The sequence below is a fragment of the Indicator indicator genome, chromosome 11 (assembly GCF_027791375.1).
Source record: "Indicator indicator isolate 239-I01 chromosome 11, UM_Iind_1.1, whole genome shotgun sequence".
In the NCBI taxonomy this organism is placed as follows: Eukaryota; Metazoa; Chordata; class Aves; order Piciformes; family Indicatoridae; genus Indicator; species Indicator indicator.
Window position 1 is genome coordinate 8,904,723 of NC_072020.1, and position 26,547 is coordinate 8,931,269.

General features: G+C 42.7%; 1 protein-coding gene across 2 annotated transcripts in view; it reads right to left on the reverse strand.

The window, feature by feature from the left end:
* The window catches only part of LOC128969780 (solute carrier family 12 member 7-like), a 63,228-nt gene extending 48,992 nt beyond the window's left edge, over window positions 1-14,236 (reverse strand). The window contains exons 1-2 of one of the 2 annotated variants that reach the window (XM_054384697.1): window positions 14,100-14,236; window positions 627-631 (exon numbers count right to left, since the gene is read on the reverse strand). In XM_054384697.1, the coding sequence (XP_054240672.1) occupies window positions 627-631; window positions 14,100-14,236 (142 nt within the window). The remainder of the gene's footprint in view (window positions 1-626; window positions 632-14,099) is intronic. The other variant, XM_054384698.1, reaches the window with a different exon arrangement.
* Window positions 14,237-26,547: the final 12,311 nt, after the last annotated feature.

Genomic DNA, 26,547 nt, shown 5'->3' on the forward strand with positions numbered 1-26,547 from the left:
ATTCTTCAAAACCTTTTCTAATGTTTCCTATCAATATTCTAACTCTTTTATGGGAGTCCTGGTAGATAACAAGTTACCCACGGGACAGCAATGTGCCCTTGTGGCCAAGAAGGCCAATAGGATCCTGGGGTGTATTAAAATGAATGTATCCAGCAGATCGAGGGAGGTTCTCCTCCCCCTCTACTCTGCCCTGGTGAGACCTCATCTTGAGTACTGCGTTCAGTTTTGGGCTCCCCAGTTTAGGAGGGACAGGGACCTGCTGGAGAGGGTCCAGCAGAAGGCTATGAGGATGATTAAGGAACTGGAGCACTGCCTTATGAGGAGAGGCTGAGGGACCTGGGGCTTTTTAGTCTGGAGAGGAGAAGACTTAGAGGGGATTTAATAAATGTTTATAAATATCTGAGGGCTGAGTGTCAGGAGGGAGGAGACAGGCTCTTCTCACTTGCTCCCTGTGATAGGACAAGGAGCAATGGATGTAAGCTGCAGCACAGGAGGTTCCACCTCAACACAAGGGGGAACTTCTTTACTGTAAGGGTCACAGACCACTGGAATAGGCTCCCCAGAGGGGTTGGAGTCTCCTTTCTCTGGAGACTTTCAAGACCCGTCTGGATGCGTTCCTCTGTGACCTGAGCTAGATTGTGTGGTCCTGCTCTGGCAAGGGGGGGGTTGGACTTCATCTCTGGATCCTTTCCAACCCCTGACATCCTGTGATTTTTAAAGCTTTCTAACAATAGTCTTGAAAACAGCCCATTACTACCAGACTCTGCAAAGTCTCCTGTTGATTACAGTTTTCTCTTTTCATATTTTGTGAATGTTTAGTACAGCATTTTTATTCTGTTTGACATGACCAGCTTTCTCTGTGTTAGCTCTATTCAAAAGAGACTCAATGCTGAAAAAGTGACCAGAAGAATGTACTGACGAGCGCTCTCATTTGCAGTTTCATGACTAACCCAACAATTATCAATACCTTTGAACAGGCTCCTTTGGGCTGTCAGTATTGTTGTCAACAAAATCATATTGACTGTAAATTAAAAACATCACCTGGGGAGTGTGGTCATTCAACATGCACAGAAATACAACGTGCCTTATGGCATGCAACTCAAATTGAGAAGTATTACACCATCAGAATCTCATCACACAGTCCACAGCTATGGCAAAGTTAATGAAATAAGCACTGTCCCAATGTTTTCCTCATCTCTTCTTCAAAAAAAAGGATTTATTAGAAAAAGACAGGACTTATGCTTTCCACAAATGCTGCAAACATCTCTGGTGCATCAGATGCAATGGAGCAAATCGAAGAAACCCACACCCAAACTACTCCAGTTGCTTCCACTGAGGTCACATGGAATATAAAAACAGGTACTTCATTCCACTAGCAAATCTCAGGCTATTTACAGCTTTGGTTTTTAACCCTATTCCCTTGAATTCTGAAGCTTAAACATAACTAAAATCATTGATCTTAAAGATCTTTTCTAACCTAAAAGATTCCAAGTTCAACCATTATCCTAACACAAGCAAGACCATCACTAAATGTCCCTCAGCACCACATCTTCTAAATCCTTCCAGGCAGGTGACTCAGTCGTTTCTCTGGCAGCCTGTTCCAGGGCTTGAAAAGGAAATTGTCTTTCCCTCAGGCTTCTTTGAAACTGTGTCAACTCAAACTCTTCCTGGGTGTGGAGGTGGGTTAAACATACCATAAAAAAACAATAGCCTCTAATGTAGTTTTAGACATTCCTCTGAGCTGCACATAGCTTCCAGAATTCAAGTAAGGTTGCTGCAACTGAAGTACTCCAAAAATCTATAGTAACTGTTGCTTGATTTCTGAAATTAAGTTATAAGGGCTCACTCACAAAAATTAGTAGTCCGTATGAGCCAGTATTTTGGAACGCCACTAGTGTTAAAAGATACATAAGAATGGTAAAAATCAAACACACAAAAAAATCTTCCCCGGGCTCGACTGTGGTATGTTTCCTCTGTCTTATGATATATGCACAAAGCCTCACCTGTTGGTGGGGCACTCCATTCAACCCAACATGAGGTGATCACAGACTAAGCTCCAGCAACCAAGTCTGCTCCCCCCACCCCTACTATAAAAATCATTGTTACTAATACTTTTCATCTGCTATGAATATCCTAGCACAACTTTGTGCATATTGATGGGTCAGCAGACAAACTAAAGCCATATGTTTCCCAGACACCTGTCTGGCATTTTCAGTCAGATACTCAAGCACTGTGATGGGTGTAGCTATATTCACATGGAAATTAGCTGCAACAAGTTAGGTTTCTTTCCTACACGAGATAAACAGCTGCAAGCAGAGAAAGTAGGAGGTACCTCAAATTCAGGAGGTAGTATTCAGTGTTCATGCAGATGATCACAATATGCACTCCCATCTACCTCAGCCCTGCAACTGCCAGTGCAGTGTAGCTCACACAAGTTACCACAAACTGTCCCAGAGTTGTGCTAGCCTCAAGGTCAGAGCTGCCAACGCCACCAGATGCTTTCTCACTCACGTTTTTAAACACTAAACAAAACTAACATCAGAAATATGTCTGCAAATCACAATCCTAAGTGTTGATCAGAGACACGAGACAAATACTGACAGGTAGAACACTTTAAAGGTATTTTACAAGTTAAAAAATGAAGCTGATCAATTTTATGCAGTGCATGACAGAACCCAAAAGCATAGCTGAAACAGGCAGAAGCCACCTTTGAAGTGATCTTCTCATTCCTCTCACAGACTTACTACCAACCCATTTGTGTCCCTGCATCACACTGTTCCTCACAAACAGAACTACTTATCATAAATGCAACAGTGGTGTGTGCTTAATAGCAAGTTGTGAAAGAGGACCTATGCCTTTTTGGTTGTTTTTTAAACCATAAGAGTAGTGGAACCATGCACCAGGTTGCCACGGGAGGTAGTTGAGGCCCCATCCCTGGAGATATTCAAGATGAGGCTGGACAGAGCTCTGGGCAGCCTGAATTGCTTGAGGATGCCCCTACTTACTGCACAGGGGGGTGGACTAGACCTTCAGAGGTTCCTTCCAACCCAGAACATTCTATGCTTCTGTTTTCACCCTTGCTGCAACTTTTAATCCAGTTGCTTTGTGCGTTCACTACACAAATGTCTGTGCTGTCACTAGAGACACCGCGGTACAGGAATAAGCAATTAGTGTAAGGAAAACCACTTCCTGAGCACTGACCCAACTATCACTAAATCCTAGAATTACAGTGGTTGGCTTTCCTTCCTCTCACCCCCACACATCCTCAATCAAAGCAAGTAGAGCATGAAAATACCAACAACAAACAGGTGAAAAAAACAAAACAAAAAACCAAACGTGTGGAAGATCTTCTGTCTGAGGGAAAAACAGAGCAGGGTTCTGGGGTAGAAGGAAATGATCATTTAAGTGATCCTAAAGTTGCACTAGGATGACTATTCAAGAGATTAAGGACCAAAATATTAGACCCTCTACTCTATTTCGCTGTCTTTCCATAGGTTGCAGAATTTAATTTCTGCATTATGCCCTTTGGAGAAAAAAAACAAAACAAAACAAAACAAAACACCTGAAAGTTGATGAAATTTCAGTTTTCAGAACTGAAAGTAAAAAAGCCTATGGATTTTTATTAAGATTCAGATTTTTTTTTAAATTACTGGAATTCTCTCAAACAAATTGTTCCTTATATCTATTTAAGTTTGGCTCTTTTCAAACTTTCAGCTATAACACCCTAGTATGCCCTCTAAATTGAACCACTTGCACTTAGTATTTTCTACCTGTGATGGTAACTACACTTACCACCAAACCACCTCAAGCTTCCTTCGGAAAAACTGAAACAGTTAAGTTTGTAAAACAATTTTCTAACCTTTAATATTTTTTAGGGAAACATTCTGATTCTCTACAGTTTCAGTTATGCCAAAAAAAAAAAAAATTAACTTCACAAACCAAATATAGCCTTCTACCACAGCTCACTCATGCTATTTACAGAAGTATAATCAATCACCTCTAGTCCAAGGATCAGGATAGCCCTCTTTACTGCAGTATTAAACAAAGCTCATATCATTCTATTCCAGTCTGACCCTTAAATCCTTTCCTTGCTGTCCCACAATATATCTATCATTGTTGTTCATGTTCAAGAAAAGTTCCCATTTGCCTTGCATTCAAACACATTTTGTCCAAAAAAGCCAGCACCTGTGTTTCCTGTCCTGCTGTAAGAGTTGAACATCTGTATGAAACACAGAAGCAGGCTCTTTTTATATGCTTTTAAGTTAGTATTTGGTCACATTAAGAACAACCCACTGCAAACTGAGAATCTGAACGTAAGATTGCACAAGGGTAAACAACCATTCAGTGTTAATATAAAGAAGGTATAACCATGTAAAATTTAAAACTCACTTAAACTGATGTACTGAAGTGTCACATCCAGTAATGCTGTCTGTAGCAAAAACTTCTCTATCATGTATATTCATTTCCTACATATTCAAATTTTTGACTGGCAGGCCAACTAAAGAAGATTCAGACAATCTTAAAAATCTCATTTCTTCATTTCTTCTTAACGAGCTCTAAGGAATATTTCTAACAAACACAAGTTTTCAAAAGCCACCACTTGTTTTAATTCAAGCTATTGAAAGTCATCAACAACCTTGTGTGATCACACCTTGCCTCTGAATTTTTGCATCACATGGGTTTAAGAAATCAGTGCAATCTACTCCAAAGTTGCAGGTTACTGGTTTGTTTTTTTTTTTTAAGTAAAGAAATATCTAAACACTGTTACTATATCACCATTTTCTTGCATTATTTTTAATCAATGACTAGTACAATTTATGTATGCTGTCTTGTAAAGCAGAACAAGGTGTACTTAAGCTCCTCATAAACCCCCTTACATAACTGAGGATTTTAATACTACATCCATCACTACCCTCATCAACACCACTAAATTTTAATTTTTTCTTTACTTAGTCTACTATTACAGTCCAAGCACAGCCTACTTCTAATAAAAACACACAGCAAAAGCTCTGTATAAGTTCTTTATATAACATTCCTGGAAGCACAGAACCTGGTATTTCAGCAGAGACATTAAAATCACATTATTGTCTTTTTTTTCCCAGAGAGACTCACTTGGATTTTGTCCACTTCCTTCATAATCGTGTTCACTCATGATTAAGGAAAACAAATCAAGTCATTCCCCTCTGCTGATTCTTCACGTATCAAGAATCGAAGCAGGAAACTGACAGTTGCTTCCTCCCAGCTTTGTGTAAGACCTTAAATCCTGTTTCTTACTAGTATTGGATTAATCCCGAAACAAGTCATTAAGGCTTCATGTGGTGTGAAGCATGCACATGACACAGTCAAACTACAGGGCACAGCCACAGACCTCTCTAAAGGGAATTAAGCTGGAGGATTTCCGTCAGCAATAAACACCGTGCTTAGTGAAATGGGCAGGGTCACCGTACGAGAACATCCCACATCTTTGCCTAACAACAAACACACATCAAGCTCTCTTCAATGGAGTTTGATGGAAAAACATGCAGACTGGAATACATCAACAAGTAAAACTGACCTATGCCCAAGATCTATTTAAAAAAAAAAGCCAATTTTATGCATCAAACACACGATAGATCTTAAGGGAGTTAACCAAAAGTACAGTTACTAAGCACTGATAGGAAGTGCTTGTATTAATCGTACTTAAGATGCAGCAGATCAACATTTTAAAATATAGTTCTAGTTACCTTGCAAGCACTCTTTAAAAACAAGGTATTTTGAAATTCTAAAAGGGTCCCTCTTTAAGACTGACTGCATAATTTTTTTTAATTCTCTTTCAAATTAGACACATCACTGTTTTCTAGTACATGCATTAAATATTTCACACATTCTACATCAGCCTTAAAAACCTCATATGCATTGCTTCAATTCTGTCAAGGGGACTTCAGTGTTCAGAACAGACCAGGTCCTGTGGTCAAATCTTTGAACTGCATTAGAAATCTGATTTCCTCTGAGATCCTAACAGCTACACCACAAGCATGTTCAACTGTGGGAAAGCTGTGAAAGGGTTGAAGGCTCCTTTCAAGTCCATTTGCCAAAGTTCCTCCTTCCTCGAACCAGCTCTGGTGCTTACTAGGCCCCTAAGATGATGATCATAGAATCACAGAACAGCTTAGGCTGGAAGAGACCTTATACATCACCTAATCCAACCTCCCTGCCATGGGCCAGGATGCCTCTCAACTAAGCAGGTTACTCAAGGCCCCATCCAACCTGGCCTTGAGCATCTCCAGGGAGAGGACACATACAGCTTCTCTGGACAATCCATCCCACAGTCTTGCCATCCTTGTAGTGAAGAATTTCTTCCTAAGATCCAATCTAAACCTATTCAATGGCACTAATCAGGTTGTTTATCTTGTTCTACTGGTAACAAAGTGAAGCTCTGATATTTTCAAGGATGTTCTAAACTTTTCCTTTCTGAAGCTAGAAATAAAATGTGCAAGAAGAGAAACATTCAAGCCTGGAATTAATCTGCTAAAAGTTTTTATTGTCTTCAAAAAGTAAACTTGTAGGAAGACACTTTCAATTTTAAAGTTTCATGCTCAAGTGTCCCTTGTCAGAAGACAAGAAACAGAACAAGTTTTTCATTCCATAAACACATAGAATTCTTTCAGTTGGAAAAGACCTCTAAGACTGAGTCCAGCCATCAGCCTAACACCACCATGGTCATTAAACCATGTCCCAAAGTGCCATGCCCACACGTTTCTTGTGCACCTCCAGGGATGGCGACCCCACCACCTCCCTGGGCAGCCTGTTCCAATGCCTGACCACTCCTGCAAGAAAGAAATTTTTCCTAATATCCAACCCAAACCTCCCCAGTGCAATTTCAAACTCTTTCCTCCTGTCCTGTCACCTGATACTTGAGAGAAGACACCAACCCCCACTTCACTCAAACCTCCCTTCAGAGAGTTGTAGAGAGCAATGAGGTCTCCCTCCAGCCTCATCTTCTCCAGGAGAAACAACCCCAAGTCCTCTAGCTGCTCTTCACCAAACCTGTTCTCCAAACACTTCAGCTTCATTGCTCTTCTCTGGACATGCTCCCACATCTCAATGTCCTTCTTGTGGTGAGGGGTCTAAATCAGAACCCAGTATTCAAGGAGTGGCCTCACCAGTGCTGACTACACGGGCATGATCACTTCCCTGCCCCTGCTAGTCACACCATTGCTGATCCAGGCCAGGATGCTCTTGGCCACCTGGACACACATTGGTTCATATTCAGCTGGCTGTCAATCAACATCCCCAGGACCTCTTTGGCAGGCAACTTTCTTATCAACATCAGCAATGGGCTCACCTTTGGCCAGCGGCAGGTCTGCCTTGGAGATGGCCTGTCTTGGAGCCAGCTCTGTCTGACATAAGGGCCACTTCAGGCAAAACTTAGAGGAGCCACCCCTGCACCCCACTCACTACCAAAACCTCACCAGATCAGGCCAATGCACTTAATCCTGTATTTGCCTTTCTGCAGGGAAGGAAAAATGTTCACAAGCATTGTCAAGAGCGATAACACTTTCTCCACCAAATTCTTCTTTGCTGTCATGACTCTCAAAGGTAGAAAGAGTCAAGGAAAACACATACCAAACATGAAATAATCTTATTAGCTTGGGGTAGAGGAAGGTAAATAGAAACTCAACAGGATAAGCTACACTATTACAGCAGCATTAAAATCCTACTAGCTACTGTATGGAAAGTTCACTGAGACATGACAATTCAGTGTACCAGAAGTGCTCCTCATTCAACTGCTACATCAAATTAAGTATGAATAGAAACATTACCTGGTTATGTAAAAAAATACTGCATAAGCCACAAAAGGATTGTGTAGAAAAGTAAAATTGGTACAGAGTCCACTTAAACTGGTAGAACTCATCTTAGTCAATAAACACTTTAAGGGAGGTAACCCTCAAGCTTTAATACTTCTACCCAGACTGAGAAAATAAATCTATTGTGATTGCATTCTGTAGGTCATTGGTCCAGAGAGTAAATAAAAAGAGAAATATTAGTTGAATTCCCCATGTGTTAGTAACTATTTTTCAAGTAACAACATAGTGCAAAGATATGAGGAAAATTAATCAGGTCAAGGCTGCCAAGAGTGGGGGTTTTCCATGTTGAAGTGAGGGTGGAACAATACTGTTCTGCAAGGAGTTGTTTCAAGGAAATAAAGCCTCTTAAAATAACTTCTTAAAAATAACTGGTTTTCTGTCACAGCTAGTTTCCTGCCTGTTTAGCTTCTAAAACAGTTCATGAGCAAGTAGAACTGGAGAGAATAGAAATACCTTTCCCCAGCAGCAGCTAAAGACCTGCTACACAGTAACAATTTCTCTTATCAAAGGTCATTTTACAATGCTTAACTGTGATCTTTTAACACAACAACAGTTATCTTATAATTTTAACATTTAAAAAAGTTACAAGCAAATTTGTTATGCAAATCAGTAAAACCAAATTACACCAGAAGACGTTTACTCACAATACTATGATGGCTGCAAAAGCATTATCACCAAAAGAAAAAAAAAATACTAATAAGAGATGAAAAAAATGACACTAATATTTTCATTACAGCACCAGAGAAGTTAAAACTATGAAGGCTGATATTACCATATTTGATGTCACTTTCTCCTGGAATACTCTAAAGTCATTTTATGGCTAGAATTATTTACATTTAGCTCTTAGACAAGTAAGTGCAATAGGAGAATGTTCGCATTTCAGTCACATGACACCAACACAGTGGAGTAAAAATAATAATTTTCAGGCAGCAAGATCCTCTCCTTCTCAAAAAAGGTCAAAAAATCCAACAGTGCAAAAGAAATGTTCAAATACTTACAAAAGGCTAAGTGCCCACTTACTCCACTGTGAAGTTATTTAATTATCCTTAACTCTGCCTTCTCTACTTACCCCCATTTCCCCTGCAGCTATGACACATGCAGCTATATTAAACAGGGAAAAAGAATTAAAGTTAAAGCACCTTGGTAGACCTTGCTTGGCATACACCAGGAGTTGACCTGGACAGCCAACATCTGTCAGAAGAAAATCCGTGTAACTCCCATGCCTGTGATTAAATGTTGGATGTGTGCATTTGCAACAGCAATCACTCTCTCCGTTCCAACACTGTATTATATAGTATGACATGGGGGCTGCAAGGGAGGACAAGAGATGTGGCTTCTGGAATGGGAAATTCTCACATGCCTAAAAGGTCTTGGGGTAATAGAAACCTAATTTATACAGTCTGCCAAGATCTCCAGAAGACTTCTGCTGAAGCCATCCTCTGAACATACTTAAGGAAATAAAGCATACATGGAACACTAGAAAAGATATTAGATATGCTGTAGGCAAATAACTGAGTAAGAAAATAGAAGAGAAACTTGGTTGACTCTGACATCTAGATGGTCACTGATGCTCTGTTGGGATGCATGCTGTTCCACACATTAATAAAACCCAGTAACAAAAAAAACCCAACCAAACGAAAAACCCACACCCACCCCCCCCCCATCCCAACAGCCAAACCAACAACAACAAAAACACCTACCATGAAGTGACAGTTTGAAACTATTTCAAGCTATTTAGGCTAGAATCAACAGGCGAAGTTCCACATAGAATTAAGAGTAGATACATATATACATGAAGGAAAACAATCCTAAAACAGCTGGGCACCAATAGATCATTAGCTCTCACAAATGAGATGTTTTTATGAAACAATCATAACCAAAGTATCAATTCAATAATCCCTTTTCAAACCTCTGCCTGAACATCAGGTATGAAAACAGAGGGGGGAATTCCAGTCTTCTTTTTTAATCAGTATTTCTTCACAACTTAATTATGTGCTAACCCAGAAATTCCCTCATTTCAAAATTAACAGAAGTGGGAAAAAGTTCAGACAGAATGTAGAACAGTAAGCATGAAATCACTTCCATGTAGAGAACAGCTAAGTAAGAGACTTCAGTTTAGATAACTGGTGATAGGGTTATGATAAGGTAAGATTTACAAAAGTCTTGAGTGATCTGGAGAGGGACCTGAGAAGTGTTGCTGTGATTTGATGCCTTTAATCTGATGACTGGATCAGAAAACAAACAAACGAGGTAATCTGCCTTAGAGCAGTGGATAGGCCACAGTGTCTGAGGTGCCAAAACCATACATGAATTCCTGACTGCACAAGAGAATGGAAGAGGAATTCACTGAGTATATTTAGACTACAAACAAATTTAGAACTCATTCTAAACTCACCAGAAACTGAGAAACTCATCCAGTTTCACAGAAGGCTCACTGGAGAGAGCACAGAGGAAAACAACAAAGCTAGTGAAAAGCCTGAAGAGTAAATCTTATGAAGAGCAACTGAAGGAGCTGGGGCTGTTTAGTTTGAAAAAAAGGAGGCTGAGGGGAGACCTCATCACCCTCTACAACTACCTGAAAGGGCATTTTTCCCAGCAAGAGTGGTCAGGCATTGGAATGGGCTGCCCAGGGAGGTGGTTGAGTCACCAACCCTGGATGCGTTTAAAGGTCATTTAGATGTGGTGCTTGGGGATACAGTTCAGGGGGTCAACCTTGTAGAGTAGGGTTATCAGTTGGACTCGGTGATCCTGAAGGTCTTTTCCAACCTGAATGCTTCTGTTATTCTGTGATTTTTATGACCACAAGTTGTTGGAGTGTGAAAGAGCACATGGAACACAGTATCATATCTGACAACTCTTCTTCCCATGAATATCCCTAGACCCAGCCTTTCACCAGCACTGGACACACTGCATACTACTGGCACATGGTTGCAGCTAGGTAAAGACTGCTATGGGATGCTAGAAATACTAGTTCTGCTTTGAAACACCTGGCATGCAGAGCTGCTAATGAAATAGGGATCTGACAAACTCTGCAAAGTCTTACAGGTCTACCTATCTAATAGGCAGTCACTACTGATGCATGAAGAAAAAACAACAACAACAAAAAAATTTACACAAATTAAAGCCAGAATTTATCATAAAACTTTATCCATGACTGCCTACAACAGACTCCTGTTTTCTCCTCTTCTTTAACCAGCTGCTATTTCCTGGCTATGCTTCCCTTATAGTTTATTACAAGCACATTAAAATACACAAGCACATATGCTTCTGCACAGGCACACAGGCCTTCTGCTACTTTGCCCATGTTTGAGTCAGTACGCTTCAACCCTCAGCTATGTTGTTCAATCCAAGCATTAATTTCCACTGTAAATTTCCACTTCCCAGTACTGCTCTGGCCAGTGCTGTAATCCACCCAAACAGTCACTCACCCAAGACTCCTTCACAAATGAGGGTGTTGCATAACCAGAAAACGCAAGACTCTAGAATTTCAGATGATTGTGATGGAATGAAGAGCATAGAGTAGGAACATACCAGTTTACTCCATTATGACACAGGTGAGTATCAGATAAAACATTCAGGAAAGGAGATAAATACACAGAATAATTGATAAGTGCCTCGCTAACAAGATAGCAGAACTGCTTTACTGGTGATCTAATGGCTACACATCCTACATCCAACTTCCATCCAAAAGCAGTGCTGTGAGTTTGGTGGGCGGTTTTTGTTGGGTTTTGTTCATTTAAGCAAGGTATTAGTGCAGTCAAGGAAATTCCAAAACAATTGTCTGGCTTGAGTTTTAAGTCAAATAATTCTGAACTGATAAAATCCTAGATTCCTGAACAATTGGAACAAAATTTTATGTTGAGCTATGCAAGTATGGGTGAGCCAAAGGGGAAGTTCTCGTTCTCTCTCTTAACTTCCATTTTTGCACTTAGCTTTACACCCCTCCCACTCTGACAACTCTAGTCATCCTCAGACTTTTTGCAGCACTTTCTCACCTTCAACTCCAAAACGGGGAAGGCATGTATTTCCCTCTGCAGTTCAGCTTTCTACCAGTTTAGCATGCAGAAACAGCCCACCCAGTGAAGTGCCTGATAAGCACCAACGCCAACGATGAGGGGGAGAGGAGGGTAGGAAATGTTTTGCTCACTACCCTTCTTGTCAAGGCTGGAGCAGGGAGAAAGGCAACCACTCACCCTTCAAGCAGCAGGCTGCCGGATGTGCTTAACTAACAACAGCCTTTAGCTGTACTACTATTTTAGAACTCTTCGAGTTTTCAGAAGACTGAACCAAGGAGAATTACTGCACTACATACCATTAACTTAATTCTAAGCATTACAGGTTTACATACCACAAACATCCAAATAATACCCGAGGCAACATTAAAGCACGTCTTTCACTTCCCAAACCTCTATATCTAAGAACAATATTTACTTTAATTTATTAATGAAGTTGAAGCTCTTTGACTGTATCTTCAAGTCAATGCCTTCTCTTTTCAGGGCTTTCCTCTCTACTCCCTATGATACAAGTACATTATATGTCATACACAAATTCATTTGCCTAAGCGATATAGATCTGGAACAGAAGACTTAAATATATTTCACAAATGTAACTGCTAGTCCACATAAATTCTACCTAATTGAATGAAGAGTTTTTGTTGGCTTTCTGTTGTTTGGGTTTTTCTCCTAAATTACTAGCCCAGAGGTTAGAAATAAGCCACTACAAGAGTGCCAGCTCCACCCTTCTCCTCACCCTTCCAAGATTTTCAAATATTTCAAGCCTTCCAGAAGCTTCATATATCCACATGATTTAACAACTCCTAACTATGCTTGTATGCATATTCAGTATTTTGAGATGCCATCTGACCAAATATCACACTCTGTGCCTTCGACTAGCTCTTCTACTGTAAGAAAAACTATCCAGATTAACACTGCTGTTACACACCTAGCACAGGAAACAAACTCTTACCACATGTAGCATATAACCCTTATGGCTAGGTTTGAGGGGAGAAAGCTCCAGGACAAAACAATCCAGCTTTCTCAGACTGGCATTTTACTGGATCATCTTCCTACAGAATCTTTATGAAAAGACAAAAAACAAGTAAATATATAAGTAAATATATTAAGTTGGTCAAACATTTGTTTTCATCTCATTGCATTCACATCCCACACTGCGTAGTTGTAGCCTTATTTATCTGTGATCTTTACCACAAATGACAGAAGCCGCCATTAGGAGGAACTGCCTTTTGCAAAACCCCATCTTTTCACCTGCGATCCCCCAACATTTAAAAAAAAAAAAACAGCAGCATTCGGAATGAGTATTGACTGTTAGACCGTGTCTAAGATAACGTGCAGGATCCTGCTAGCTCTGAGCGCCCGCGGCGCTTCCCACACCATACTTGGTCTTGCCGCTGCAGCACGCTTCAGGAAGTGTTACAGGCTTCTCAGCCAAAGCACAAACGAGTTACTACTTTCCTAGGAGCGCCTTATGATTCAAGGGAGAATAGTACTCACTCCACCACCGCCACTTGTGAAAACACCACTCATCCTGCCGCAGAAGACGCTGCCTTACAGACCCCTTATTCGCCAAGACCAGGCTCCACCTCAGGCTTCATCCTGCTCCTCCGGGCGGCTCCAGGGGCGAGGCACACAACACCACGCCACCAGGTAGCGAACACTTACTGTACGCAAGCCTAGGCGGCTGGCGCAGAAGCACACGGCCAAACACCTGGAGCAGCCTAGGTGCTCCTCGCCAGTCCGAGTCTTCCCTCTGCCCTATGTCTCTAAGGGAGCTGAGGCAGGAACCCACCCGCTTTTGAACAGAGCTTAACGGTTGGACTCAATGACCTCAAAGGTCTTTCCCAACAAGACGACTCTGTGGTCTCTGTGCTCGCCTTTGGCACCGCCGGCGGCATCGGTTACGGCCGCTCCCCCAGCCAGCGGGGGCCCTCGACGCCGCGCCCGTCTCAGGGCTGCTCGACTCCCCTGGCCCCCGGAGCACTTCCTCCTCCCAGCCGTCGGGACCGGCTTACGGAAGCAAAGCGAAACAAGCCTTCGGCGCCCCCGATGCCGGACTCTCGCCCTCTCCCAAAGCGCACTTTTCCACCTGGACAGGTAACCCCGGCGGCGCCCGCCACAGAGAGGTGAAGCGGCCCCTCCACCAGCTCCAGGAGCCCTGCGCCGCAGGGGCAGGCGAGCCGTCCCTGCGCGGCAGTCCCGCTCCGCCACACAAAGCGCCGGTGCTGCCCCCAGGCGCTGCCCCTCCGCTCCCCTCTCCCCTCTCTCACCAGAGCCCTGGTCCCTCTCGTCCTCTTCGTGCTCTTCCTCCTGACGCTGCCCATCCCGCTCCTCGCCCTGCGCCTCGACCGGCACCACCGTGAAGCTGGTCGGCATGGCGCGGACGGCCCCAGGACCCGCCGGCGCCTGCTTCCCGGGCAGCGGGCAGGGTGAGCGAAGCGCTGCCGCCTCCCTCACGTGAGCGCCATTTCCTCACGCAGCGGGGGGCGGTGGCTCAGGGCTGGCCGCCGCCCGCGCCCGCCCCCGCCTGCCGCCGCTGCCAAGCGAGAGGCAGGGGCGAGACGGCTTCTCGGCGGGATGGGAACACCGCAGGTACACCCCGATGGAACCAGCTACACCCCCGACTGAATCAGGTACATCCCCGACTGAACCGGTTACATCCCCGACTGAACCAGGTACACCCTAACTGATCCAGCTACATCCCTGATCGAACCCAGTACACCCTGTCTGAACTAGCTACACCCCCTACTGAACCAGATGCACCCTGACTGAACCGGGTACAGCCAGGCGGACCTCTAGGAAGGCAATGCTTTTGTCAATAGAAGTGGGTTTGGGGGGTGAATACCGGGTGCTCAGTGCTTCCCCTTCCACTGTCACACCCCCAAGAAATCCTCAAACTAAGTTGGGCTACACTATCTTGTCACAAGTTTACATGGTGATAGCGTATGGTGCCTTTTAGTCCTTGAAGCTGGGTAGACTCCTAAGGTGCTATAACAGATGGCAGCATTTCTTACACTTGTGGCTTCGGTGTACTGTATGATAATCTGCCTATTGTCTGATTGGTGGCGAATATCAGGCGGATTAAACAGAAAAGTAAAAATGTGTATGGCCTTACTCGGTGCAGTGTTTTTCACATGGACCTCTCTGACACTGGAGGCTGGAATAGGGATTCTGCCTTTCTGGGCAATAGCTGAGACAGGTCAACAAAGTTTCCAAAGTAGGAGATACAGCAGGCAGACAAGAAGTCATTACCTGAGAAACTCCCCAGATGGTAAGAGGGTTTGATTATTCCAAGGACTAGTACTGACAGTCAGAAATGGATGCACAGAAACCAGATGGTGTGTTTTAACTTCAAGAATGCCATATAAAGCTGCTGAATTGCCCAACAGGATTGTTGAAAAGACCACATTAGACAAATTGCTGTTGAGACTTCAGATTAATCTGTTACAACCAGCATAGCTGAGATGCCTCTCTTTTTGGAGAATGGTCTTATTCCAGTTTAGTATCATCGCTTATGAAGAAACTTAGCAAAGACAGCTATTTCTTCCATTCCTTCTCCATTCTTAGAGAGATCTAAAACTTGCTCTCAGGACCCTAAGTGCACAAATAGGTCTTAATTGCACTGACCAGCCCTATCTGAGACATTTCTACCTGCACACCATCTGCCACTGGGCCAAGCTCCACTTAAGGAGGCTGGGACCTTCTGTCCCAGCCTGATCAATGCCATAGGTGTTCTTGCCTCCAGTTCCATCATAGCTATGCCTCACTATAGGCTTTGTTGATGCAAAGCCTGGTCTGCTTCTCTCACTCAAGTACTGTGGAACTAGCCCTGGCTGGTGAAGCTCCTGCCCTGCTAGCTCTGTTACTGTGCTTGGCTTCTCTCTCCTGAAGTGAGCAGGCAGTCCTGCCTGTTCCTTGAGGCTTGTCTGAATGAGGCCCTGAGTAACTTGATATACCCTTGAAATTTGTCTTTAGTATAAGAGGCAGCACTAAATGACCTCTAGAGGTCCTTCACAAACTACTTCTTTCCAGTTCCCTACAAATGCAGCCACTAGCCCACATTAACTAGGCACAACAGAATGTGCTTTTTAACAAAACAAGAAAAATAGAAGGGAACTAGAAAGCTTCATATATTATCTATTGCCTTCAGCCTCTGCATGTGCTCTCTCTTCTGCTTTGGCCTCTCTTTGTCCGTGTTGTATGTTGTAGGGACCCAGCTCCTGTGGTTTGCCATGCCATATAGGAGAAACCAAAGGAATATTAATGGTAACAGATCTCATCTTTTGTGGTGATAGAAGAGAATGAGAGCCATCCTTCTCTGTGCAAACAGCCAAGCCACTGTTACAGTGCATAAAACAGCACTCTGTGAGCTCCCATTTCTGTTCTTCCTTGTTGCATTGTTCAGTATCACTTGCACACTTAACTTTCCCATCCTTCTCTGTGCTTGCTTCAACACAAGAACACAGTGTCTCCTCAGCCCATCTCACTGCCTTTTTCATTCTGCATTTCTTCTCAAGAGACATTAACGCATGCAGTGCCTCTTGAAAATTTTAATCTCTTTGCTACAACGCTGTGAAGCTGTTAATAGTTGTTGATTCATGCTCAGCTTGCATGGATGAGTGGGTTAGGACACTGCTGCCTCCTTGGACAGTTAAGTTCCTGCAATCATTAATGTGCAAAGGTATAATTTGTTGGGTTTGCTTGGTTTTACTTCATTTCAGAAATGAAAAGCAGAAAGCTATGGTTTTATGTCTTTTAGCTTGTTTGGCATGCCACTTTGACATGTTTGGAAGCAGACAGGGTTTTTGAGAAAACACCAAAATTCCTAATGGAAAGCTGTGTGTTTCTTTGATCTCTGCATTAAATATTGATCCCTCCAAATAGGGTTTGTTCTTTCAAAAGGCAGCAGTTCGGTTCATTATAGCACTAGGATGATTTTGTTCCTTGTCCACTTGATGTAGCGTTTCATGTGTACCTTGAGCAGAGAGATTGCAGTGCGGAAAAGATGCCAAAACCACTGAGATGCATCCTTAGAATATGCATAGGAGGCTTTTCTGACTGCACGTTATGTGGTAGCTGGAGTTATTTACAGAAGTGGCAAGATAAACTACTCTTGCTGACTAAAAAAATGTGCAGTGCAAACCTCTCTCTAGGATGAAAGTAAGAACACCAACATGTTTACTTAGTACACTAGCATAGCTTTCACATACACATATTCCTCTTTGCCATTGCTAAACCACTGCACTGGGTGAGAGAAAACTTCACTCCTCATGGAAGTGTTTAAAACAGCTGTGCCTCCTGAACTCATCCTCTGCCAAAATTAATAGCCTCGCCACCCTGTCAATGGTATCTGCTCTCAGACACAGTGATACTGACTTGCAACATTAGCATTGCAGGTTAATCATTGCCGTGGTTTAAATCAATTGTGAAATATATTTCGTAACACCCAGTAAGTGAGGAGAACATTGAAGCATATTAGAAAAATGTCAAGAGTCCTTTGAAGAGCAATTTTTTGTCAGATGAATGGCAGGTAAAACCATTAAGATAATACAACTGTAGTTAATATAACTTTTGCTTTAATACTGCTTTGCTTTAACTGTCTTTTAGCATTCTGCTGACAACATACTTGGCAGAAAAAATCCAGTCACGTTGCTCTTCTTCCGAAGGGAAACTAAGATCAGCTCTATGCTGGGGGTCCCTTCTGCCCAGTGAGAATCCCTCATCACTGAGCAGCAGCATTGTCTGGTTCCCTGATACACACTCCTCAGAAGAATGACTTCTCTGCTGGGCAGTGCTGTGGTTTCAGTAGGAAGGGTAGGGAGTAGCTTCTTGCATACTCATTAAGGATATTATTTTGAGAAATGGGAATAGAATACTTGAAATCCCTCAAGCAAGAAATGTTTAGAATCCGCCTAGAGGAGTAATCTAAATAACAGATTCCTATGCCAAAAGTAGGCACTTCTTCTGTTTTTAATTTAACCAGCTTTTGACTGTTATATGCCATCTTCTTCAACGTGTCTGCTAGTTGAAGGCCCCTCAGACGACACGGGCAAAATTGGGTGTGTTTTTCTGCTTTGTCTGAATTGCAGCATATCTCTGCAAACTGCCTGATCCTTTATGTGTGAAGCTGCTCAAACGCCAGCATTAAGGAGGTTTTGCAAATTGAAAATCAGATATTGATAGAATCAAGCAAGACACTTGAGTGTTAGAAGGAAAGTATGTCTTCTCAATTGCCACCTTGGACACAGGCACCTGAATTCCTTCCATGTGTTATATTAGATGCCAAGGAAGACAATCTTAATGTAGCTAATTTTTTAAATGTAATTGGCCTTTTAAAACATTGGAGCATTTGTCAGAATGAGCTCCTCCATAAATTATGTCAATTTATGTTAAAAAAAAACACAACACAAAACCCACAAAAAACACCAAACAAAACAACAAAAACCCCAAACAAACCCACAAAAACACAAAACAAACCAAGCCAGTATCAAGGATTCATCTTAGCTGAACGTTATTTTCTCTCGTAACTTCTCCATCACCATCAGTTGGGAGTATTTCCCCTATAGAGAGAGATTTCACAGGCATGGTTAGGAGTGACACAGTAAATCCACACATTTCACATCTTCTGTACATTGTAAATGACTAGATGATAAAATAAATAAATATTTAAGAATTGCTTCCAAAATGATTAAATTAAATCCCTCAGATGTTATAGTTTCTCTATCTTCCTTTTTTCCCCCTTATGCTTCTCTGCTAACATCTGTCATAAAAGTCAAGCTGAAAACATACAAACATATCTGTCAATTTATTGTGTTGTTTGTATCCAAGAGGACTCTGCTAAGGTCACCTCTTAGTATTTCAACTAGAAGCAGTTTCCTAGCAGTTTTCCTCAGGTGCTACCTTTCTTTCCACTGTTGGAAGTTTGTAAAACAAAGATGGAAACAGTTCTATGAGCTGTAGCAAAAAACTGCCCAATTATTTCTCAATAAAGAGAGCAAGTATCTTTTCTGTATCAGGAAAGACTGATAAGCTGTCTGACCTAAATGAGGCCTTTTCTTAACTTACTGCAAAGGCTACAATTACAGCTTCAAATTTGATTCTCGATTAAAATCATAATGCACCTTGTCATGCTGAAATTCTAAGTAACTTTATTTTATTCCCTTTTTATAATTGTGTTCAACTAAAAGAATGAAAAAAAATCCTAGTTGTATTAGATTTACTGCTTTTTTTAAAATAATGATTTTCACAGTAGTTGAGTATACATATTCTCTGTGAATTTTTTTTTCCCAGTCATGACTCAGCATTCCCATATTGTGGAGCACAGTTGGACAGTGCCTATCAGAGTAGCCTGAGGAATTAAAAGATGAAACAGCACCTTTCCAACAAAGAACCTAATGCATTTTTTCACCCAGGTTTGAAGCAGAGAGGCAACTGCTGTTGAAATGACATCTTTTGGTGAGCAAAGAGCATGGAATTAAGAGCCAGGTTTTAGAGAAGATTTGTTTAGGGTTTTTTTTCTTTCAAGCTTAAATGTAATTGGGTGACAAATGCAGCCATGGTAGATTCCAGGAAAATAGGCTAGGTTGTGCGTGCTATGTGGACTTTGACCACACTTATCTAGAGACTGCATGCTGCAAGCTAACTAAGAAATGCTAGTTGCATTTAGAACAGTTGTCTCCAAGTCCTGATTTGAGTTGCACCAGAAATTTTGCTGCCTGTAAGAATACATTTTTCTTTTTAATATTAAAGACTGAAATATATAAAATAACTATTACTGTAGTACTTATTACCTGCTATCTGTATGTAATAGTTTATAAAACATATGTATATATATGTATACACCCTGATACGTGAATCTTGATGAAATTCCTATAGGATTAGAACAAGGAGAGCAAATACTTCATTAGCCAGAGCTGATTGTTTCTCCTGTTGAAGCCAGAGAAATATGCAGCAATTCATATCAGAGAAAGAAGTCAGAAATTAATTAGCTCAGAAGCTGCTACAAGACCCCCCTATAAATGCAGACTTTGTGAAGAAGACCTGTCCTCACAATTAGACAGAAGAAAAATGGAACATAGGTGGAATAAACTGCCCATGAGAGTGATTACACAGGAAGAGACTAGGAAGAACCTTTCATCACAATTGTATACAATGTGTTTGAGCTTGACTGACCAGGTTCCTGTCTAGCTGAGAGAATGGGAGACCTGGAAAAGCCAAGGAATAGATGAAGCCTTTGATCTGAGGGCAGGAAAGAGGAAAGAGTTGCAGCTGTGACTGTTACATGGTTCCTCTGGAGTTCAGTGCAGGGTTACAACTATGCCCTTCCTCTGGAAATACAGAGATTTCACCACTTTTTCACAAGACTGAAACCTCTTCATCAGCTCAGTATCATTTGACCTTTATCTCAAGATCTGGAACTTGTTTCTTTATATGACTTCTTCACAGGATTGAATTATCAAAACCAAACAGTAAAGACAGAATCATAGAATTGTTAGGGTTGGAAGGGACTTCAAGGATCATCTAGTTCCACCCCCTCTGCCATGGTCCATAGACTATGGGTGCAACCAGAGGGGTTCACTGCCCCCATCCACCTGTGTGACTGCTGCTTCCTCTTTCTGTTAGTGTGTTCTCTAGCATGCCATCTTATTTCTTGAGCAGTCTGCTGCATGCCATTGTTCCCTAACAACTCCACACAGACATACTCCTCTCTCTTTGCATGTAGTCTCCAGGCCAGACTTGTATGATCTTTAGGAGAGGGGTTGGACTGGATGATCTCTAGAGGTCCCTTCCAACCCATGTCAGTCTGTGATTCTCACAAAGTCATAACCAAATAAATAATTTGGTTCTTAATAGCCAGGACCTTGTGCTTCAGAAATCATTCCCAGGCTTGCACACCTGTCTGCAGCTGGGGCACCTTACTCTTGCATACCTGTCAACTGTACAGTTGTGCAACACATAGTACTGGCAATACATACAGTGCTGTATGTGACTGTACAAACACAGCACCAGACTTGCTTGCCCTAAATAACTTTCTGACATCCTTAATCTTGTGATAAGTTTGTGTGAAAGGAGAAAGGGTATCACCTATGGTGACTGTTTGCTTTATTATTTTTTTTCCCCTCAGAAAGAAAGCCATTGCATATAGAACATACAGTCTTCAGGAAAGGTGATCTCACTCAGTATGACCTTCATGTGCACAGACCACCCCCATCTGTGAGGCAGCTCTTTTGCATCAAGAAACAATTGTCCACCATTGAGGTCCCTCACCATTCGTAAGTCCTGCTTAAATTAATAGTGGAAGTATATAGAGTTGTGCATGCTGACAGCTTCAGGATGGAGCTGACCATAATCACCGGGTTCAAAGAGTTGGCATGAGTGGTTAAAATAAACATTTTCTGGCCTAAATTAACAAACCTCTGTGCTTCTATGTATTGCCTCTGGATGTGCCGTTACCACTGCTGAATATTCTCCATGAATGGCTCCTGCTCTACTTCCCTGGATGAATTAGACGTAGAGATAACACTATGCTTTCAAATGCCTCCCCAGAACTTGGCTGTGCTGCCAGTGGCTCCTCCTGGTAGATATCCTCTTTGTGAACTTGTTCACAAAGCCCCTTGTTCTATAAGGTGAATGCAGTATCAAGGATGTTCCTTCAAGAGGATTCTCTTCTTCCTGAGCAGAACGTGTTCACTGTTCAGCAGGCTCAGAAGAGCACTTTGACCTTGCAGAATTTGTGCTTGGCATAAACACTTTCCTTTACTAATGAGCAGTCTTTGCCCTAAGTGGTTTCAATTTTATTGGGCCAAGAATTACCTGCAATATCAGCACTTTTATGCCCTCCACCTTGCCTGCTACTCCTCTCTATCAAATAACAGACACTGTCTTCAGCTCTGCAAAACACCCAACTGTATTTTGTGGGGGTTTTTTCTTTTCTTTTTCTTTTTTTTTTTTTTTTTTTTACTTTCAGCCAGAGCTGTGGTCTCTGTGACAATATGGCTGTAGACCACATCCCCAAAACTGGATCTTACTGCTTCCACATTAATTTTGGCCTAACAGTATAATCTTTATTTCATTTTTAGTCTTATGCTTTTCATTTTAATCCAAGTGCTGGGTCCTGCACTTGGGCCACAAAAACCCCATGCAATACTACATGCTTAGGGAAGCATGGCTTGAAAGTGCCCAGCAGAAAAGGATCTGGGGGTACTGGTTGAGATAAGCCAGCAGTGTACTCTGGTGGCCAGGAAAACCAACAGCATCCTGGCCTGTATCACAAACGGTGTGACCAGCAGGACCAGGGAAGCGATCCCCCATACTGGGTGCTGGTGAGGCTGCACCTTGAGTACTGGGTTCAGTTTTGGTCCCCTCACTTGAAGAAGGACATTGAGGTGCTAGAGCAGATCCAGAGAAGAGGAATGAAACTAGTGAAGGGTCTGTAGAACAAGTCTGGTGAGGAGTGGCTGAGGGAACTGGGGTTGTTTAGTCTGGAGGAGGCTGAGGGGAGACCTTCCACACTTTACAACTACCTGAAAGGAGATTGTAGTGGGGCAGGGGTCGGTCTCTCCTGCCAGGTAACTAGTGACAGGACAAGAGGAAATGGCCTTGAGTTGTGCCAGGGGAGGTTTAGATTGTTATCAGCAAAAATTTATTTCCTGAAAGAGTGGTCAGGCAGTAGAACAGGCTGCCTGCCCAGAGAGGTGGTGAAGTCACCATCCCTGAGGGTGTTAAAAAAAATGCATAGACATGGCACTTCAGGACATGGTTTAGGGGGCATGGTGATGTTGGGTTGACAGTTGGACTTGATGATGTTAGAGGTCTTTTACAACTTCAGTGACTCCATGATTCTATTCCATGATTTGCAACATCAACGTAAGATAAGGAGACATAAGCTTCCAACCCAACTCTTACTAGTCTTACAAGCTGCTGTGAGCTCCCCCCAAACTGTGGGTAAAGGGTGCTTCCCTACAACTCACATTCTCAGTGAGAAACTTATCTTGAAATTCAGATCATGGCCCCAGGTCATTCTTTTGCAAGAAGTCCTTTAGATTCAGACTGCCCAAGAGTATCTCATGAAGACTTCAGTCCAACCTATGGTTCTCCTTCTGTGACAGTCCAGCTATTTCAGACCACTGTGGCAGCATGTTCTCCACTTAGCATTACTACCCTTGGCAGCAAAACTAAAGCATGTTGCAGGACTGTTGGTTGAGTGCCACCATCTCTGTTCTCTTATTCCAGCACTAAGAGTGAGGAATTTGTCCTGGGGCTCCCTGTGTATTCAAACAATACAGCTGTCTTCTCTTCTGCTAGCAGGAATCTGCTGTCTTGTAAATGCCAGAAGTCCAGCCACAGTCCTACTGTGGTGTGCAACAAATAGAAAGTCATTAGGACAATGTGTGACACAAGCAGTATTTTGAATTTGCTTCTCCTAGCACTGGGCCCATCTGCTTTAAAAACTGCACAAGCTGTTGAACACTGTGCCTGGCTTAGAATTTAAGTCTCAATAGATTAAAATCACATGGGGTTTAGCAGTAGCAGTCAAAATGTTACATTTTGTAAGCTATGCTCTACAAGCAAAGGAACATACCATTGCAGATGCCAAGCCAAAGAAACAGCATCTCACAGAGCACAACAGACTATCTATTCTGTCATCTCTGGCTGCTCTGCAAGGACAGAGTGGAATTGATACCTATAATTAAAGGATGGGTGGTGATTATTCAGAACTCACTGGTCTCTTTGATACTTGTTGGTCTTCAGGATGAACAAAACTTCCCCTTCACATGGGAAGCTATAATAGAGCAGAGTGATTTCTTGCTTTTCCTATCCCTTGATAGGTTATAACTCCATGCTATAACTTGACTCCCTGTCCACCTTAAAACCAGAAAGCCTTCTGGTACTTAACCCAGCAAGCATGTCTGTACACTCCTGGGCTAATCTGTCCCAAGAACTGAGGTGTCCACTTTGAAATGAACTTCCCAAGGCTCCTGAGCCTTCAGTGTATTGGCATTCCCATCCACTCCTCTTGTGACTTTGCTTACTCTTTAAAGCAGGTCAAATTCTGATTGAAGGTCCACTCCACATTTGGCAGCAGAGAGAGGTTTCACCAACATTGCCTTTTGAAAGTGTAACAAACACCATGTAAAGAGCTTGGTGGAGCAGATCTTCTTTGTTTCCCCCCGTTGTCTAACACGCAAAACTTGTTCACTTGTGAGGTTTGATGTCATTGTGAACTTCAGGCATAATCCACCTACTTCTTTGATGTTTCACGTTTGCCTACATCTCCCATTCTTATGTCAAGCAATTGTGTCCCTGTGTGCCACCAGAATGGTCTGCCCACCCTCTCAAAATGCCTAGATCAGCTTCGTTTCCCAAGGGTATTGGTGGTTGTGGACAGCAGTAAGATCTCTTCTTACTCTTCTTTCTTTGAGGCTGAACAAATTCAGTGCTTTCAGCCCCTCTTGACCAGTTTTGTGGTTCTGTGTTTGACTCAGCTCAGTCAAGTCTGGCTCATACTGGTGAACCCACAGCTGGACCCAGTACTACAGAAGCCATCTCAAATGCTGAATGATCCACAGCACCATACACAGCTGTCTGCCCTTGCCCCTGGGGTGCACTGCTCACTCACTACAGCACAAGAGGTTCCCCCTCAACATGAGGAAGAACTTCATCACTGTGAGGTCACAGAGCACTGGAACAAGCTACCCAGAGAGGTTGTGGAGTCTCCTTCTTCAGAGACCTTCAAGACCCACCTGGATGTGTTTCTGTGGGACCTGTGCTAGATTCTATGGTCCTGCTCTGGGAGAGGAGTTGGACTCGATCTTCGAAGGTCCCTTCCAACCCCTAACAGCCTGTAATCCTGGCTGCTCCTGCCCCCCAGCTCTTTTTACACAAAGCTGCTGTCTATGCAATGGGCTCCAGTGGTTTCATTGCTTGCCTACTTCAATAGATTCAGAATTACATAAGCCTTTGGTTGAAGTCACTGAGGTCCTAAGCAGTCACACAGGCAAGCACTTTAATTAGGAACTTTGGCACCTATTTATTTGATGCCAACTTACTGAATTTAAGCATGAACCTAAATCAGCACTTACCCCAGGAACTAATGCACTGACTGAAGATTTTAATTATTGCTTCCTGAAGCAGCACTTACTAATATCTATTAAGAAGTATCTGACTTACTGGGTAGGCAATAAATTCTCAAAGTTTTTAAATTGCTTGTTAAAAAAAGATAAGCTCTCTAGATGCCCTGAATAGACAGAATGTACCTTCCTGCCTGCTTTGTTTGATAAGCAACCATCTAACAAATCCCACTACTCAATTTTCACCACAGCCTCTAATTTCCTCTCTCCTTTTCTTGTGTAAGAACTCAGGTTAAGAAGGCAAGAGACGAGTATGGCTGAGTTGGAACCTGCTGGAGAAACTAAAGAGCAAGAAGGAACTGCACAGGCAGTGGAAGCAGGGACAGGTAACCTGGGAGGAGCATAGGAACACTGCCTGGTGCTCTCCTTCTTCCAAATATCTCAAAATTAACAAATCCCAGTGTGGTGATGGTTGGAAGGCACCTCTGGAGATCATTCAGTCCAGCCCCTCTGCTAAAGCAGGGGCACCCACAGCAGGTTGCCTGGGATCAGCAACCCACTGGGTTTGGAATCTCTCCAGAAAATGAGATTCCACCTCTCTGGGCAGCCTGCTCCAGGGCTCCAGCACCCTCACAGCAACAAAGGTTCTGCTCCTGTTCAGATGGAACCTCCTGGGTTCTAGGTTGTGCCTCCTGTCCCTTGTCCTGTCACTGGGCACCACTGAAAACTCTGCCCCCATCCTCTTGCCCCACACCCTTTAGCTCTCGATGAGCATTGAGAAGATCTGCTCTCAGGCTGTTCTCCAGGCCAAACAGCCTCAGGTCTCTCAACCTTTCCTCCTTTCTCACAAAGACGTTCCACTCCTCTCAGTAGCCTCTGCTGGACTCTCTTCAGTAGAGGGGAGCCCAGAACTGCTCACAGTGCTCAAGATACGGCCTCACTGGGGCAGAGGAGAGGGGAAAGAGAATCTTCTTCGACCTGCTGGTCACACTCTTCTTGATGCACCCCAGAATACCACTGACCTTCTTGGCCACCAGAGCACACTCCGAGCTTATGGTCAAAGCCTAAGAAACTTGGTCTAGAGCTCAAGAGCATTCAAAATACAGTTTTCTACAATACCCTTCCTAGTGTCTCCAGCACTGTGACACATGGTAAAATAACAAAAAATTGTACATCAACGATCTTACAATTTCAGCATCTTAGTAAGGGATGAGAATAGCATTTGTTAAATCCTAAGGCTTCTGCTAGCAATTTTGCATCTACAAAGTCTAAAATGCTCAGCATTCAACATTATCTGTCTAAGCTTTTTTTTTTTTTAAACCCTAACAGGGGGACTATGGTGACCATGTAATGACTTAAATGACTATTTCCAAACATGGATAAGTGAACAGAAAGCAAAAATTACTTTTTCCCTCTGCTGCAATTTGCACACACTGATAATGATGACATTTGGTCACTTTCTAGTCAATGACAATCCTGACCTGAAGTACAAGTATTTTTTTCAGGCAGAGATTTCCAACTGGGACCTGGTTTGTAATATTTAGATACCTGCAACATGCCATCTTCATACTCCAAAATATCTGGAAAAGAGAGTCCAAACTCACTGGCGGTTGAGAC